Source organism: Blastomyces dermatitidis (assembly GCF_000003525.1).
Source record: "Blastomyces dermatitidis ER-3 genomic scaffold supercont1.8, whole genome shotgun sequence".
Classification (NCBI taxonomy): Eukaryota; Fungi; Ascomycota; class Eurotiomycetes; order Onygenales; family Ajellomycetaceae; genus Blastomyces; species Blastomyces dermatitidis.
Window position 1 is genome coordinate 2,620,503 of NW_025544781.1, and position 20,035 is coordinate 2,640,537.

Consider the following 20,035-nt stretch of genomic DNA (forward strand, 5'->3'; position numbering starts at 1 on the left):
GAAAGAGACAGACTCTGAGTGAGACAGTGCTGCTAAGAAATCAAGTTACTGATAACTAGAAGAATATGAACTTCTACTACTGAATAATTCAGTCTTCATCTCTTGTAGTAGAGCAGTGTGTCAGAAGTTATTAAGAATTCATCATAATGATTCTCATACAGAACACTTCAGGTTAGAGAAGACTGAGAAGCTTCTAAAATGTAAATACACTTGAGACAAGCTCTGAGCAGATGTCAAAGAGTATATTGAGACTTATGATATCTGTCAAAGAATAAAGATTCTGTAACATAAGTAATACAGTAAGTTAACATCACTGTCTATTTCAAAGAGCTTATAACAGAATCTATTAATGAATTTCATAGTTGATCTGCTGAAGTTGATAAGAGTTAAAGAATATAACTTAATTTTAATCATTGTTAACTACTTTATAAAGATAATCAGATATATTTCTACTTATAAAAAGATTAAAGTCTCTGAATTAACTGACCTGTTTTTAGATATCATTATTCATAATCACAGTGCTCTGAAATTATTGATAACAAATTAAGAATTCCTCTTTATCAGCAAGTACTGATCAGCTTTTTACTATTATCTTATAATAAGATGTCTTCTCAGTACTGCATTTCATCTGCAGACTGATAATCAGACTGAATGTCAGAATCAGATACTAGAACAGCATCTTTAAGTGTTCTGTTTATATTATCAGAATGATTAGCTTAAACATCTTCTGACTGCTGAATTCATATATAATAATACAAAGAATGCAATTTTAAAGATATCTTCTTTCTATGCTTATTATAAATATAATTCTTTGTTATTCAGTGATATCACAGACAACATTTCAAAGAGAGAAATAAGTAGTCAGAATATCAGATAGATACAGAGAATAAAGTATCTCTCAGTATCAGAAGTAAAAGTGAGATTGAAACTTTTAAATAAAATTCATAAGAAGACAGTGAAAAGTATTCACTACACTTAGAAGTAATAGATAGAATACTATAATTGAAAACATCTTCTGATAAAGTTCTTGATAGAGAATCAAGTGCTACTTTCAGTAAAGAATATCAAGATAATAAGACTGTATAAGAAGCTCAGTGAGTAGTGACTAGAATCTTTTCTAATAATAAGAGTAATGAGTAAGTAGACATATGAGTTGAAATTACTCACAGAATTGAAATCAATTCATTCTATTTTTCACATTTTCTATTTAAAGCTCTATAAGCAATGTCTCAGAGTGAAGCCATCTCAGTCAGATAGTATCAAGATTGAGAATGATACTGAATATCTTATGAAGAAAATATTAAATAAGTAAATATATTATAGCAAGCTTCAATATCTTATTAAATAAGAAGATTATTTATTATCAGAGAATTCATAAAAACTGCTTAAGCATTTGAAAAATGCTGAGAAAGAGATTGCAATCTATGAGATAGCTAGTAAAGACTGTCTTATTACACATCAGAGATATTGAGTAAGAAATACTGCTTAAGACTTCTTATTTTTCTTAAAGAGTTTTTTAGAGATAATCTTACAGTGATGAGTCAGTGTTTTGTAAGCTCTGTAGTACTCTTCTTCTATTTTCTCTCAAAGGGTTTTTTAGAAGTTTAATAAGACTACATAAGTGTAAAATTCTGAAGTGATTAGAGAAAAGAGATATTTGAAAACTAATAAAAAGATTAATATTAATTGACTCACAGACTGCTGCTAATTTAATGAGGCCACAGCCTGCTGAAAAAGTAAAAAGAGAGATCTCAGAGTCTACTCATCAATAATCACATCTTCATTAAACTCATTCTTCACTGTTAAAGTCTCTGACACTGATATCTTTATCTACTAAGAAGTTAGCACTGCAGTACTACAGAGAAGCATGCTGTAGAAGAGTATAAGAGATACTGAAAGTATTAACTTACTAACTTACAAAACATCTTGATTATCTGCTTTAACTGAAGTGAGATTCTCTTCAATCAGTGATTGATCTCTGTGACACTTTCAATGATAGTACTGGCTGACTTCTTCTTGAGATCAGTCATTCTGAGGTGTTTTTTCATCTCAGAGATTCATGCTTTCATCTTCTTTTACAGATGAGCAAGAGAGATCTCTCCAGCCTTGATAGAATTCATTAACACTTGAAGCTCTGAGACTCTTGCTCTGTACTGCTTGAGCATCTGAACTTCTTATCAGAGTCAACACAATGTCTTCTTATAGAGTAGATAATACTTACAGAGAGACAGAAGTCATTGTTACAGATGCAATGAAAACAATGAGAGTGAGAGAAGAAGCAGATACATAGAATCCCCTTCTTCTTCAACTGCTTGATACAGTGTAGACAAGTAGCAGTGCTGGCCAGAGGCTGCACTGGAGCCTTCTCACAGAGAGAAGATGAAGGAACTGCAGGACTCTGCGGACCCAACCCAGCAGCATTCTGAGCAGGGCTCGGGCGCGCCATGGGAGGGGAACTATGAATTGGGCTCCTCAGAGTCACTGTCCCTGAAACCAAGCTCTCCCCAGGGTCCTCTCTGAATGATCACACGGGGTCATACATCACTGTGTTGGTTGGGGGGGGCGGCGTCGCAACAGCGGCGGGGGGGGCAGGGGATGAACTGGACACAGACACACCGGCTGGCAGAAGGGATGATATCCCACTGCAGGGCACAGCAACTTCCGCCGCGGCTGCAAGAGAAGCAGGAGGAGGTGTGGCAATGAGAGCAGTGCTCCCGCGGCTCATTGACACTGCCACCTTCAACCTGGCTTTCTTGACAGCCACGAAGGCCGCCGCCGCACCATGAAGATGTTTACTCACTAGAAAATGTCAGAATAAGCCCTTTATTATCCTTCAAGAATGATACTCTCATGCACTCACTATTACAATTGAGGAGAAGGAAAGAAAAATGTTTCACAGAGAAGAGAATCTTTTCAAAAAATCCTGTCACTACTGTTAGCTTTGTCTCTAAAATACATCACTTTTACAGAGAATTTCATACATAGAATAGAATATGATGAAAGATCTGTAAGTCACTTGTTAACTATGTTTTTCACATTTTAAATTGATATATAAGAAACTCACTTATCATGTATTTGATTTGAATAAAGATGAGCAAAGAAAGATTTATACAGTCAGCAGAAAAACTCATCTATTTCTTTGTATCACACACAGCACACACACTGTTAAATGATTGATAACTGTTGTTATATAACAAAGATAATTCCTAATTCAGTAATCTTGAGAGCATAGAGACTATGTTCTTAAAGAGAAGAGTATTGTCATACTTCTGACTGTGTCAAGATCTCATTGCAGTTTCACACAGCTCATTACTTTCATATGAATAATTTCATTCTATCTGAACCAGTTTTCAACCACTCTATGACATCATTCAGATGTATCATAGAAAGATCTGATTGATGAATATGAGAATCTCACTTTTATACAAGATTAGCAGATTACTCTTTCTTGATAATGAGGCACTGCTGAGGTATCACTCTGACTATTCTCACTTATGAAATGAGAGAAGAGTATCTGCTCATTGTCTATATAGAATAACTAGATACTGACTTCTCATTAAAGAAGTCAGTGATTTGTTTTTCTTCTACTGAAATATATATAAGAGTTACTGCATGTCTCATACAATCTTCTTAGTATACTAAGTATCATATCTGTGATATTCTTGTAATAACCTTGTAGCCTACAAGCTCACTATTTAAGCAAGATAGTTAAGCTCACTTATACAGCTTTTCAAACAACTACTTCTACATGACACTGCTGACTAGTCACTGCTTCGGTTCCGTCACGTTACACTCTTCAGAGTCTTGATATTATAGAGAATATAAGTCTGTTTCTATATAATAATGTAAATATTATCAGCAGAATGTAGAGAAACTGATTATTTATATCTCAAAATAGAAGACTTTGTCAATGATTATATCAATATAGAGTTAATTCTCAAATTCAATAGAAATCTAGTATTGCTGTGCTCAATCTCTTGCAGAATCTATTGAATATTGAGATATTAAAACTAGATTTAATATATCTCACTGTGCAGGGATCAAAGGCTCAGTCAGATCTTGAGATATACTGATTTTATAGTTGTCATGTCTGCTGATTATGTATTGAGTACAGTTGCTGAGGTATCTTTTTGTACTTTTCTGTCGGGGATGGGCCAGATTGAGAGAGGTGGTATGAGGGTGAGACTTGGTGTTGATGTCTAGATACACTGAAGACAGACCGCGGAGATTGCACTCCAGAAGTGGCTGTTGATTATGTGCTTGATATTATCACTGAGGTATCTTTTTGTATTTTTCTGCTGGGGATGGGCCAGATTAGGAAGGGCGGTACGAGGGTGGGACTTGGCGTTGGTGTTTTGGAACATCAAAGATGGACAGGGTTTTCGCGGAGGTCGCTCCTCAGATATCTCCACAACTACAGATCAGGGATCTTCCAAAATCGAGAAGATTGATGCATATGGCTAGGTCTCTTCACCTTACAATTTGTATGGCACTTTGGCCCGGGGTTGTGATGTGGTAGGGGAGAATGGGGGATAATCCCACACAGGAGTTTCGAACAATGTCTGATTCATGTTTGGCTGGATAACTCCACCACCACACGGGGTATGCAGTCGGCGATGGGGTCAAAATGCTCGTATGATCGAGGGCTTTTCGATGGATCTATCAGCGGGTTCTTATTCGAAAAATCGAGCGAGTTCGTGGTGGAGCGGTTGACAAACAGAGTATATAACAAAGAGATTAAGAAAAAAAGTCTCTATTTCATCTATTTTAAATTAGAATATCTCTGTATAAACTGTTCTGATAAACTAAAATAGAAATTTGAGAAGTTATAAACAGAGTCAGTAACTATCTTCTTAAGAGTTTTAGAGCTAATGCCTGAATCTGTTACTCTCTTAATAAAAATACATACTTATAGAGAGAGATCATACTGCAGTACTACTACTCTATATATATAAGAAATATTAATAAACTCAGAATCTCAGATTACTGTAGTGTTTCTAAAGATCACAGAGTAAATAAGCTGAGTATTAAAAACTGAGAATCTGCTCTTATAATAAGCAGAATGTAAGAACTCAGATCTGAGAACTGAGAGACTTATAAGAATTATCTCTGAATTATAAGATCTCTCTGAAACTTGAAGAAGATTTATAGAAACTGTAATTATTACAAATATCATAGATAATATATACTTAAGACTTGTATAACTTTAAAGACATAATTCATACATAGCTGTCTAAAAGTCAGGTTTATACTTTTAATCAGTATTAATAGACTTACTTATAAAGATAGAATCAGTTAATACTATAGAGTTAATTAGAGAAGATAAGCTTATCTATATAATAACTTTATAAATGTCTGAGAACTTCACAGTCATGAAAACTGAGCTTCAGATATTATTGAAATACTCAGATTTTACAGAGATATTGTGGCGGGCTGCGCCCGATCAATTATATAGACTATTCCATTACACTTCACAGATTCTACATACACTCTGATCCTCAGCCATTCTTGATTGCCAATTCTCAATCATCATCTCAATCAATCATATAGACTATTTCATTACACTTCACAGATTCTACATACACTCTGATCCTCAGTCATTCTCAATCACCACCTCAATCAATCATATAGACTATACTGTTACACTTCACAGATTTCATGTACACTCAGATCCTCAGCCATTCTCAATTGCAGATCCTCAGTCATTCTCAATTGCCGACCCTCAGCCATTCTCAATTGCTGATCCTCAGCTGCTATGAACATGTATATGTTCTTCTGCCCCGAAGCTCCACCGCGTACGCCCACCACATACACATATAAATATCCACCTCGATCGCCGATTCTTGCACTTTCTCTTTCTTTCCTTCTCTAGCGTTTTTATCTTTGTTATATAAGACCTATCTATTATACCGATCTATTCGGCGTAGCCCCCTTACACTATAAAAACGCTCATTGTCTCCTTATTAGGAAACAATTATCCACGCATCGTCTCCTCATCAGGAACGATTATCCATCGAGAGATATCCGAACGCGTAACGACGCGTAAGAAACAGTCAAACAGTTAAGCGGACACCGAGTCCCCAGATAGAAGCTTGCTCGCCAGTCGCCCTGGCCCCGCAACAAGATCTTACGAAGAGAATAAGATCTTACAAGAGAACGTCAGCGAAAGACCCGAGAGTCCTGACACCCAGACGAACGATTATCCATCAAGAGATACCCGAACGCGTAACGACGCGTAAGAAAGAGAAAGTGCAAGAATCAGCGATCGAGGTGGATATTTATATGTGTATGTGGTGGCGTACGCGGTGGAGCTTCAGGGCGGAAGAACATATACATGTTCATAGTGACTGAGGATTGGCAATTGAGAATGGCTGAGGATCAGCAATCAAGAATGGCTGAGGATCTGCAATTGAGAATGACTGAGGATCTGAGTATACATGAAATCTGCAGAGTGTAACAGTATAGTCTATATAATTAATCAGAGTGATAATTGAGAATGACTGAGAATCAGAGTATATATAGAATCTGTGAAGTGTAACAGAATAGTCTATATAATTGATCAGAGTGGCAATTGAGAATCAGTAATTAAGAATGACTGAAAATTGAAGTATATATAGAATCTGTGAAGTGTAATGAAATAGTCTATATAATTGATCAGATACAGCTTATTACATTAGTCTCTTCTTTTCAGAAGCAGTTCTCATCAGTTAAGAATCACTGTTTCAGATAACACAGAACTCAGAGTTCAGATCAGTTGAGAAGAGAACAGATCAGTGATAGTATAATAATAGTTATAACAGATCTTCTATCTTATATTATTCAGCAGAGTCTCAGTGAAGAGTATTTAATAAGAGAATACACTGAAGATTATAATGTCTTATAACTGAAGATTTTATCATTGTATAGTGACTTCTCTTCAAATTATTGTTATTCAATCTCTTCAAGCTTCTGTTTGTGAATTTGAACAGAAGCTAATCTTTTCCCTGTTTCATTGAGGCATTCTCATAGTTATCTTCTGAATCTTTCTCTAATGTAACATGACTGATGTGAACAGAAGCTGATTCATTCTTTGATCTTTCTCTCAAGTGTGTATATGTTCTTCCGCCCCGAAGCTCCACCGCGTACGCCATTACATACACATATAAATATTCATCTCAATCACTGATTCTTGCACTTTCTCTTTCTTTTCTTCTCTAGCGTTTTTATCTTTGTTATATAAGACCTATCTATTATACCGATCTATTCGGCGTAGGCCTCTTACAGATATTAACTTCAGCTAAGACAGCTAAGCTTCTATCTTATTATAAGAAGAATCTGATAATAAATTTAATAGAAGAGTAGAAACTCTTCTGAGAATTAATCTATAATCTCTTTTATTATAAAACAGAAGCTTGATAAGCTTATGTAAAGAAGAATCTGAAGAATAACTTTATTCAATTTTCACAGATCTCTGTAGAAGTATCTGTAATATTGATAAAGAAGAAGAATAAAGATTTTACATTATGTATAAATAATTATAATCTGAACTTCAAGACTATAAAGAGTTACTACTCTCTATCTCTGATTGAGAATTTGATTAACTGTCTCATAGAAGCTGTTATATTCATACAACTGAATATAATCAATATATATATACAGCTGTAAATACACTCTGAGAAAGAATAAAAGACTGTCTTTAGAACTGTATTAAGATTATTTGAATATCTAGTAATATCTGTTGATTTAACTAATACTCTTACAGTATTTCAGTCTGTTATTAATAAAATACTTTATATATATCTGAATGTCTTTATAATAATATATCTGAATAATATAATGATGTACTTCATGAAGAAGAAAGAACATACTAAGTATATATAAACTATGTTAAAGACTCTAGATGAGATAGAACTGTTTCTTAAGCTTATAAAGTATAACTTCAGTACTCACTGAATTAATTTTCTAGAATATATAATCACTGTAAATAATATTCAGATGAAATCTTCACAGATTGAGACTATTCTATTATGACTGAAGTTAACTAGTATTTATAAGATTTAGATCTTTTTGATCTTTGTGAATTTCTATAGATGATTTATCTTTATATTTGTAAGAATCTTCTTAACTCTTACAGATATGCTGAAGAATGAAAATAAGAAGAAATTATTCTGTAAATAAAGAATAAAAAGATTATTGAGAAAAGAGAGCTGTAAGAACTTTCTTATTTTAAACACTCACAGAGTCTTTACAAGATTGAAATAGATATTTATAAATATAATAATACTGTTTCACTTTAATCTCTTACTTTTAATCAGATTAAAGATAGATGTCTTCTTCTTTATTATTTCAGAAATAGTCTTATAATTACAGCTAAATAAGAACTGAGTTTCAGTGATATTTTTCTTATAGAAGATATAATCTGTGAAGATTAACTATAATATTTATAATCAGAAGCTTCTTATAATAGTGAAATTTTTCTATTACTGATATCACTACTTTAAGAATCTTATAACAGTGATTACTATTAGAACTGACTGTAATAGCTTATAACAGTTTACTTTAATTAAGAAACTCTTGCAGTGACAGATCTACTAAGCTCAGAAACTGAGTGAGTTCTGATTCAAGATAGAGTATATCAAGAGAACTAAGAACTCAGTGAATGAAGTCTCTCACAGGTCTGACTATGTCAAGAAGATCAGAATAACAGATATAAAGAGATTACAGAAGACAGAAAAGCTTCACAGAATACTCAGACTAAGTGTAATTGTAGCGTACGCCGCTACGTAGGGTCAGATATAAGGTTAAAAACTTGTCTTCTTCTCTAAAAGATGGGAGATGGGCGTACGCCCTTATATATACAGTGATTGTTTTATAGAGATTAACTCTTGTAGAAGGAGTGATCATCTATGAAGAGAAGAACAGAGGCTCTGTAGAGAAGGAGTGAATGCTCTCATAGAAGAAGTGATTATATATGAAGAAAAGAATGAAGGCTCTGTAGAGAAGAAGTGAAAGCTCTCATAGAAGAAGTGATCACATATAAAGAGAAGAACAGAGGGAGAAGATAGGAGCAGAAGCTTCAGAAAACAGCAAGAAATGAAGTGAAAGCCAGAGCTGGATAGAGGATTGACTTGGATAGAGAGTGAAAGCACGCCACAGTTTCTCTATCCAAAAGAATGCATTCGCGGAGAAGAAAAAATAATGTTGAAAAAAGATGACAGGTATCATGAGTGCTAGGCTCAAAGAGGCGGATATTATTCAGAAGTACTAGTTTATTTATATATACTGCAGATATCATAGAAAAGAGAAGACTGAGTGATAGAATCACTTATTTATACAAAGAGTGATCAGATGTAAGAATTGTTTATCTCTACAAAGAATGAAAGATATAAGAATGACTTGAAAAGAAATGATAAGAAAGAGACAGAAGTTCTTTAATCTAAAAACAGCTATAAGAAAAGAAAGGAATTGTAAAGAAATCACAAGAAGCTTGAATGAGAAAGAGTTCTTTGATAAGATAGATAAGAGTGAAAGTTTCATTGTAATAAAGAGAAGGTTCTGTGAGTGATAGAGATTAGTGTAGATGAATGATTGCATTAATATATATATCATAATCACTTTCTTCTTATTCTTCTCTTATTTCTCACACATCTTGCTAAATTTTAATATAGCAGAATTAGCAAAAATTGTGACATATAGAAGATTAGATTATAGAAATGATAAGTCTCAAGAAGAAGTCAACAGCTGTGAAGACAGGTGTAGTGAGCATGGTGAAAAAGGTCTTGATCTTAGAGAAATTGTTCTAGTTATTAAGTCAGGAGAAGCATGATGCTCTTCTTCATATGAGTGATAGAGAAGAGAAGACAGGTGAGGAGACTGATGAAGAGAAGACAGGTAAGAATGAGATGAAAGAAAATGATGAAGATGAAGAGTTAGGATTTCAGATAGATAAGCTTTCAACACTATCAACTTATCTTTTCACATATGAAGTAATCAAAGATCAAGATAAGAGAAAGACAGTGACATCTTGTCATTGCTTGACTAGGCTGTATGATATCACTGCAGAAGAGTCAACAGATGAATTGCATGATAGAAGCTTGAAAAGCTAAGAAGAATCTAAGACTGTGATGTAAAAGCTTATAACACTATTTGCTCATTTGAAAAAGTTGTGACTGTCCACACACTGATTTTCAGAAGAAGATATTGAGATGAATGAGATAGGAGAGAGTCAGAAGACTGCTGCAGAAGCAGCTGATAATGAAGAGCTATAAGTAGAACTGAAAGCAGAAGCTGAATAGACAGATACAGATACTGAAGAATCATCACTGATGAAAGAGAATAAGAAGCACTGAAGAGCTAGTTAGAAGCAGCATGAAATTCTGAGTGATGACATTTTGAAGAAGTCAGAGTGAAAGAAGAATATCAAGAATGATCAGATGTCTTGACTGTATGACACAGTATATATAAGACATCTGTATCACAATGACAAGACTGACTTGCACTTTCAGCAGAATGATAAGCTTGCTTATCTGAGTATGTCAATCATGCAGGACCTGACTGTGAAGAGGCTTGAAAATGTCATCTCAATCATTGAAAGACTCGCGGGACATAGCAAGAAGATGTCATTTATCAATCATGAATTTTTCATTTTACTCAGTCAGTAATTGATTAAAGATTTAGAACAGTTATCTGTCAAGTGAAAGTTACACTGATGAATAAATAATGATGAGCTAATCACTTCACAGACTGTCAATTCTAAGAATTTCACTAATTGAGATGTTGTTATTCTGCAGATCTGCAGGGAAATAGCTTCTATATCATGTCAGTCTTGCATGAAGAGTCAGAGGTGATTCAAGGAATGTGTGATCATCTCAGCAGATGATAAACAGACACAGCAAGAGCATGATACTTGTATTAACTGTCAGTGAGAAAATAAGGGATTCTGCTGCTCTTTAAATCACTGTAGTCAGTATGAACTCAGATGAAATGCAGATAACTTACTGTTTAAAGAGAGTGTGCCTGAATTTGAAAAGACTGCAGTTAAGAAGATGAATGCTGATGACATTGTTAAGATCAGTGATATAAGAAAGAAGAACAATTTGACTATAGTTTCAATGAAGAGAATGTCTATATTTTTCAAGTACAAAGCATTGAGTCTGATTGCACTGAAACTCTTGAAACATGTTTAAATCAGTGAGTGAAGTATCTCAACATCTGTGAAGACAGACAGTGAGATGAAGATAAGCTGTTTAATCCCTGCTAAGATAATCAATAAGGTCAAGATAAGCAGTGTGTGATAATTATCAATTCTGTCTTCTGAAGACTGCATGATCAATTGTAGAGCTCAAGATTTGAAGATGCTGAGATAACTGCCTAATCTTGATAAGTATAATCTGAACATTATTCAGGCCGCGTGGAAGAAACTGAACAAGATAGCTGAGTTCATTAATGTAATTTCAGCTGTAAGAGATACTGTGACTAATAATCATTTCTTTAAGTTACTCAGCAGGGTGTGTTTCAGTAATCTTATGAATGAGAAGTTGTCAGTGAATGTTGCATTTTGAGACACACATCTCACTGAACAGAAGGTCAAGCTGCAGAAAGAGCTTGAAGATGATTGATAAGAAGAGACAGAATGAAATGATGAAAAGAATGAAAGATAATGATTTTCTTATTTTCTTTATCTCCTCATTTGATAGCTAAAATTAGATTGTAATATATTTTCTTTCTTTCTTTCACTCTGTCTCTATTTTACTTTTTTTTTTTTCTATCATTTACTCAGCTGACCGTGAGGCTTCTTGGTCATGAAGACCTTGACCAGGTGCAGAGTGTCTTGTGCAATGACTTCAAGAGACTTTCAGATCAGATCTTCATATCTCTTTCACTTAATCTGAAGATAAGTCTTGCTGTTCTCTGTGCACTTTCTTATGATGTTTTTAACTTTAAATTATGACTGATCATTAACAAGTACTGATTCTGGTGATGAGTGCTTCATATCTGCTTCTATTAATATAGTCTTTTTCAGATAAATGATGAAGATTACTGAGTGTATTTATCAACTGACTGATAGTTTCAATTGAAATGCAGTATCTAATATCTTCTGAAGAATGTGAAATGAGTCTATCTGTAGAAGTGATAGCTTGAATGTCCCTTCTAACATGTAGCTCTTTTGAGCTTTTTAAGTGAGGTTCAAGAAGACTCAATTATCAATCTGAATAGTTGATTGAGAATGAGATCAGTTGAAGAACTCAGTCATTCTAGCTTTTATCAGAATATATGAGTCAAGAATGTCTTGCTGCACTGCATCTTATACAGTGATGAACTCAGCTATATCTAGTGAAACTTTCTTATTATTCAATGACAGCTATCTAGACTTTACACCTGTGAGTAATTTGAAGAGAGAGATCATTGCTGACTGTACAGCTACTGAGTTTAACACTCTTTTCACTATTTCAAGCAGAGCAGTTCAATTTGCTTCATATTCATCTATAAGAAGTGTTTACAATGTGACTTCAACTGTGAGATTGATCTGCTTGCTTTGACTGTTTAAGCAAGAATTGTAGACAGTTATCATTTATGTCTTAATTCTTATAAGTTGAAGAACTGACTTTTAAAATTGCAATGTAAATTTGAGATCTCTATCTGAAATAATCATTAGTGAGAACTATCAGTGACAGATTATCTTCTTATAGAAGTCTTCTATTTATTGTGAAGCATTTCATCATTTCTGTTCTACAATTAGAATTACTGCTTTCAAAAATTTGACTGTGACTGTTAATATAGTGTTGTGATTGTCACTCACAGATAATTCTGTAATAAAATCAATTGAAAGAACTTCAAATGACTGTTTTGAGAATGAGATGAGATGTAATTTGCCCCCTGATGAGTGATTCAGTGATTTGACTAGTTGATAATTAAGACATTATAATAGATGATTCAGGATTCTCTTTCAGACATGAGAAAGAAAGAAGAACTGATGAATAAGGTTTTTCATTCAATGAAGACCAGGGTGATCTGCTGCATTGTGACACATACAGATGATGTCTCATGCCAGCAATTTGAGAATACAGAGATGTGATTCTTCGAAGAACAATAGCCTGTCTCACACTGTAAATGACTGATATCACCCTTTCTGACTGGCCTTGCGAAAGACCTTTCTCAATGCTGGATCACAGGGAATATCTTAGTATAATTACTTTTTGAATTTATCAGTGAGCTCTATCACTGTAGTTGAAACTATACATATCTTCACTGAAGATATGTCTGTCATTTATCTGTCTATCTGATTGATGATAGTCTAGTGAATTTTTTTCTACTCTTCAGAAAGAATCTCTTCTGAATCATTATCTAGACAGTGCAACCTGAATAGAGTATCAGTATTAGCATGTGTGATGCTCTTATAATAGTGGATTATCATCTGCAGAAGATATGAGCTTAGAACTAAGACTCAATTCATCAGTCAGTTGATATGATGACCTATTATCAGTGACTGGAAAGTGAACATAAGAGTGATATGATCTGTGATAACTGTAAACTTACTGTCTAAATACTGCAGTAATTTCTGCAGAGCTCATATGAGTTCAAGATACTTTAATTCAGTTGCTCAGTAGTACTTTTCAGCTGTGCTCAATCAGTGAGAGAGAAATAAAACAGGTCTTTCAATGTTATTCATTCTGACTTAATGTAGAACTACTTCAATATCTCTTTACTTACTGATGTTCATGTACAATATGAAGGAATGTTTAAAGTCAGAATATGCCTGAGTGAGAGTGTTCATCAAGGCTTGCTTTATCATATCAAATGAATATCTGACTTCTGCAAGCAGAGTGTGAAACTGCAGTGAGTTCTTAAATCTCATTAACTTAATCTTAGCTGCATATGACACTCTTTTCTGGCCTGTTTTTAAACTATTATACAGTAACTTGATCTTGAGAGTCTCTAATACTTTCATCTGATCTGTATAAAAATCAACAAAATCATGATAATAATTGAAGAGGCTGATGATTTCTTCTAGTTCTCTGAGTATTATAGAGAAGACTAGATTAGTAATAGCAGCTACTTTCTCTTCTTAAGTAGATATATCTAGTCAGCTGATATGATGACTCAGCAAACACACTGAGAGATACATGAAATGATATTTAGTTAATGACATTGTTATCTCAGATATCTTGAGAGCTGTGAAGACTTGCTGCATATAATGAAGATATTCATTCAGTGAGTGAGAGAAGATGATGATATCATCTACATAGACTAATATAAATTATCATAGGAATTTCACTAGAATCTTCTTCATATGCTGTTAAAAGAACTCAGATGAGGTTGTCAATCTTATTATAATGACTGTAAAATGTTCAAGACCTCAGTGCAGAATCATGAATATAGTTTTGAAATGATCACTCTGTTCAATCACTTATTAAAAGAAGCCTTGACAGATATTTATGAATAAGAATACTGTAGAACTGCTGAGTGATTGCAATACATCTTGTTATATCAGTAGAGAATATGTATTGAGAAGTAAGTGTGTATTTACTTTTTACAAATCAATCATCACTCTCAGCTTCTCTCTCAGCCAGATCACAAAGACAGGCAAAATAATGAAGTTTCTGTCTCTAAGAGAAACATATTTGATTCTTCTATCTTACAGAAGTGAGTCCAGAATCTGGTCAGTGACTTCACAATCTCTTTGAGACAGAGAATAGAGTCTCTGTTTCAGGCTGGAAAAGTTGCTCTCATCAATGAACTGCAGTGACATCTTAATATGATCTGAAAATAAGTCTAGACTGAAGCTAAATAGTTTGTGATGTCAGTCAATGATTGCTTGAATGACTGCTCAGTCTTCTGTCACTCAGTGATCTGATATATCTGCTTGAATCTGCTTGATAAGAGTATCTGCTGTGAGAATTTGAAGTGAATTATTCTGATCTTCCGCATTCATCAAATGTAATTCAATGTATGAGGTAGAAAACAGGAGATCTTCTTAGTCAGAATGATGAATGACATCAGCATTGACAGTATAAATGACAATCTTCTTCCACTGCTGAGGCAGCTGTGAGTTTGAGAGGCATCTATTCACGCGGATAGCATCTCTGATGATCTTGGCATTTATGAAATATCTTCTGTAGAATATAACAAGCTCACTATGAATATTGATAGTTGCTTTCACTGATAATAATACATTATTAGCTATAATTATATTGCATCTGAGATATTACACTAAGTCAAATTCATCTTCAACAATGAAAAGAGAATTGTCATCTGCTCTCAAGATAAGATCTGTTATTATGAATAGATTTAATTCATCAGCTTGTAAGCTAACTTCTTGAAGACTCACATATTGATCATGTAGCATAGAGATCAGTCAACAATGAAGAAAGAATAGGTTTGCTATTATTATGTTGATAAGTGATATACTCATGTCTGTATTCATGCAAACAGAGAGATCATCTTGTGATATAATGACTGAAATGATGAGAAAGGTGTAAGACAAATACTGTAGTTCACTAATGTATTCTTGATCACTTATAGAGATATCACACACCACAACTGCATATATATCAGTATTAAAAATGTTTCAATAATCATCTGAGAGAATGTCTGTAGATGAGATGAGTCTCTCAGTACCTGTCTTACTGATTATTTTTCTGACTCACTGTCAGAATCTAGACTGAGATCTAGATTCAGCAGCTCATTGTCATCTTTCTCAGTATTCTTCAGTTTAACTTGATTCACTGAATAATCACTGTTCTTCTCTTTTTTAAGACAGCAGTTGATGTAATAAAGACCTCTGCAGATGTAGCACTCTGCTGCAGACATCAGCAGTCTTCCTTCTTCTGTTATACACTGAATCAGTAACTTACTTATTATGAGAGCACTTGTGAGAATCACTGTCATCTCTGCAGTAGACACAGATAACTTTGTAGTTTCTATCTGCTTAAACACAGAGATGTGATACAAGCAGCAGTTATTATTCTGTTCAAAATGTCTGAAACTACATATATAGTCAGTGAATTGAGTCTTCTGATCAGTTCAGACATATCAGACAGCTGACTCATTGTCTCTAATTTATTATCAGAAGTTGTTCAATTATTCAGCAGAAATGAGTGATGTAATCAAGCAAAGATTGAACTCTAAATCCTCTTACAAGAGCCTCTTTATCATAATGAGATCAGAGATTGTAGCAGCTTGCAGTAAGTTAATCTTCTATGAGATGTATAACATCAGAAGCAGTTCATCTGACTTCTTAAAGAAAAAATGCAGAGTCTGAGCTTTCATTCAAGCTTTCTCTTCTGATAGCTGAAACTTGTGTTTTAACTCATTGATGATGATAGAGAGAAAGGCATTCATATTCTTTCTCATTTCAATAGACAGACTGTTATGCCATTTCAACATCTGACTCTTCAGGCACAGGAGAAATATGCAGAGAACTGTGTCATCTTTCTCCTGCATGATGATGAATTTCAAGCAACTGATAAACATTATTACATCTGTTTCTGCTGAGTTGAATAGCATGATATCATCAGCCTGTAATCTCGCTGATCTATCATCACTTCATGCAGACAAACAGAGTTCACTATTAAGTGAAAGATCAAGATTGTTATGAACAGATGCCTGGTCTCTGCATATTCAATTTTCCTCTGAGTCATAAGTAAAATATGCAGTGTTGACTTCTCTGAGGAAATTAATCCTGTCTCTTATTAGATTATGACAGTGTGTTCTGTCTTCAGCATCATGCAGTCTCTGTGAAATTGTCAGTGTTCATCAGATTCTAGAAGATGATTTGAAGCCTTTCTTAAAGAAGGTATCTAATTGCTGTGCAGACTCATTGAGGAAATCATCAGCTCTGACATCTGTTCTGTTGATCTGAGCTGAATAATCTGTCTGCTGATGATAATTCAGCTCCTGTCTTTGAGCAGTGAGTGCAGCTTTCTCAGTGTAGAAGCTATTTCACACTTCTGTCAATCTGATTCTTCTATCTGTCAATTGTTTGAGATTCTCTTGAAGTTTGCTGACATGTTTGTCAATGAGAGTGATACACTCATTCAACTGCTTCTTTCACTGATCAAGCTGATATTCATGTTCATTGAGCTCACTCTCTTATCAGACTAGTCAGGCTTCTAGCTGTTCTAACTTCTCAATTGTATCTAGTATTGCTGCTTCATCAGAAGAAGTGTGATTCTGATAATCAAATTCATGAAAGCTTGAGACTATTGAACTTCTCTTCTTAGTATTCTTTGTGATGTCTGTGTGAAAGACCTGCAATCAGGGATTAATGACATTCTTTCATTCTGCTACTGAAGCAGAGTTAAGAGCTGTTTTTATATTATTATAACACCTGGCTGATACACTCACAAGAATGTCTTCTGCTTTGATATGATTGTACAGTATCACTTAGCTTTTGACACTCTCATATCATCTGTCAGTATTTCACCAGACTTCTGCAATCATAATAGCATGCTTTTCAGTCATTGCTTATAAGTAAGTTTATTCTGAGTTGAGTTCATCAGTGAATTCTTGAGTGAGTTGTTTAATTCCACTGATAAGCTCATTCAGTTCAGTGAAAGAAAGTGACTGATGAGAGCTGCTCTGAGTGATTTATCTGTTCTACTTCATTATTGTGACAGAGCTGATGAAGTTGTATAAGAATATGAAGATAAGTTTACTGTGACTGTGATCATGTTCTAGACTGATCACTAGTGCTATGATGTTCTGAAATGAAAGATGCATAAATAATCGTCAGCCAGACCTATCATCAGCTGTAGTGTTAAATAAGATAGATTTAAACAACTGCAGAGCAGATCAATTACTAGCTGTGATACTGAAGAAGATAGAATAGTTAAATAATCACAAGCTAGATCAATCACTAGCTGCAGCATTAAAAGAAGATAGAATAACTAATCAGACTAACTATCGGCTAGTCAATTCTCAGTGTTCACAGCTCAGTTCAATCATCAGTGCTATGTATATTGAGAGCAGAGTAGAAGTTAAAGAGGCTAGAAGAACTTGATTCTTAACAAGACATGCTATCAAATTGTAGTGTATACTGCTATGTAGGGTCAGATATAAGGGTAAAAACTTGTCTTCTTCTCTAAAAGATGAAAGATGAGCGTACACTCTTATATATACAGTGATTGTTTTATAGAGATTAACTCTTGTAGAAGGAGTGATCATCTATGAAGAGAAGAACAGAGGCTCTGTAGAGAAGAAGTGAACACTCTCATAGAAGAAGTGATTGCATATGAAGAAAAGAATGAAGGCTCTGTAGAGAAGAAGTGAAAGCTCTCATAGAAGAAGCGATCGCATATGAAGGAAAGAACAGAGGGAGAAGGTAGGAGTGAAAGCTCCAGGAAACAGCAAGGAATGGAGCGGAAGCCAGAGCTGAATAGGGGATTGACTTGAATAGAGAGCGGAAGCACGCCACAGTAATAAAGAGATTGACTGAAGAGTCTCTTAAGTCTCTATGAGAGAAGAGAAGAGAGAGAGAAAAGAAGTCTATACAATTACTCTCTATAGTACTGAGAGTTAACACTCTGAGAATCAAGCTATTACTGCTTTCTTTCTGAAAAATCTGAGATAAAATCAAGAGTAGTAATCTATGAGAGAAAAAGATCACGATATCAATTTAATCTGAGATTTGATATCATATCTGACTCTGATATTCTAGTAGGTGATATTATAGATAAAGAGAATAAGTTTGATACTATTCAACTTATAAATATCAATAATGAAAAGTCATTGAAAGAAAACAACAATATCTGAATAATTGACAGAGGATTTTTGAATATAACTATCTTAAAAAACTCTATAATTGTAGAAGACTTCAATACACATCATCTCTGATAAAATTCAGAGTGTACAAGAGCAGTAAGAGCAGATAAACTGATTAAATGAACTTTTAAGCATTTAATAGATTTAGTTAACAAGTCTGATCAATAAACATTCTTTAGAAAAGGTATGAAACAGAAATCTATTATAGATCTAACTTTCATGTTATAAAATCTAATTGCAAAAAGACTTATAAACTGATTTATTAATTCAAATGAAACCTCAGAATCAGATCATGAAATTATTTAATTTAATATTGAACTGAGTAAAAAACAAAGAAGTGAAAATTCTCTTCTCTCTAATCAGTATAACTTTGAAAAAGCTGATTGAAAAGCAGTTGAAGAAAGAGTAAAATAGCTGAAATCTGAAAGACAGAGTAAGCTCTATTGAAATCAAAGTCAAGATATCTCAAATAAAATGCTTAAGAATAGAGTAAAGCTGATTACATCTATTCTTCTAACAAGTATTAAAGAAAATATTTCAAAGAAAAAGTCTTCTGAGTATTTTAAACCTTGATAAAATGAGAATATCACTTCTAAAAGAAAGCAATTAGTCACTGTTAAAAGAGATTAAAAGAATATCTTAATATCTGATGAAGAGTTCAAAGCTATTCAAAATAAATATTTTTCAGATATTAAAAAAGTCAAAACAGATTACTGAAACAAATTTCTTGAAGAAGTATAAGAAAAAGAAGTTTTTAAAGCCTTTAACTATACTAAAACAAGAAGTGTAGCAAAGCTTTCAATCTTAGAATATGAATTTCAGAATGAATTGTATATAGCAAACTCTTTTGTGAAAGAATATTAAGCTTTTATGAGAATTCTCTTTCAAAACTCATCACATTTAGAAGAGAAGAATATCTCATTTCATAAATATATTGATGAAAATACCTGAGAATGATCTGAGCTTACATGTGATGAACTAGAGTCAGCAATATTCTCAAGTTCAATTAAAACTGCTGCAGAGCCTGATTCAATCAATGACTTAATTATTCAAAACATATATTTCTACTTGAAGAATGAATATTTTGAGCTCTATTTCAATTCCTTAAAAAATAGTTATCATTCTGAGTACTGAAGAGAAGCTAGTGAAGTCATTCTTATAAAATCTAATAGAAAAGCTTCAATTTCTAAGTCATATAGAGTAATATCTCTATTAAACTGTTTAGAAAAAATTCTAGAAAAGATAATAACTACTAGATTATCTTTTATAAGCTCTATTAGTAATTCTCCTCTAT

The 20,035-nt window shown here is 33.7% G+C and overlaps 1 protein-coding gene across 1 annotated transcript; it reads right to left on the bottom strand.

Annotated features, from left to right (window-relative positions):
- Positions 1-2,075: 2,075 nt before the first annotated feature.
- BDCG_17524 (uncharacterized protein) lies at positions 2,076-3,071 on the bottom strand (the record flags this gene model as incomplete). The annotated part of the gene is made up of 5 exons (XM_045426635.1): positions 2,076-2,170; positions 2,287-2,456; positions 2,541-2,799; positions 2,982-3,005; positions 3,065-3,071. 5 exons carry the CDS (start codon positions 3,069-3,071, stop codon positions 2,076-2,078), a joined length of 555 nt encoding a protein of 184 aa, XP_045282124.1.
- Positions 3,072-20,035: the final 16,964 nt, after the last annotated feature.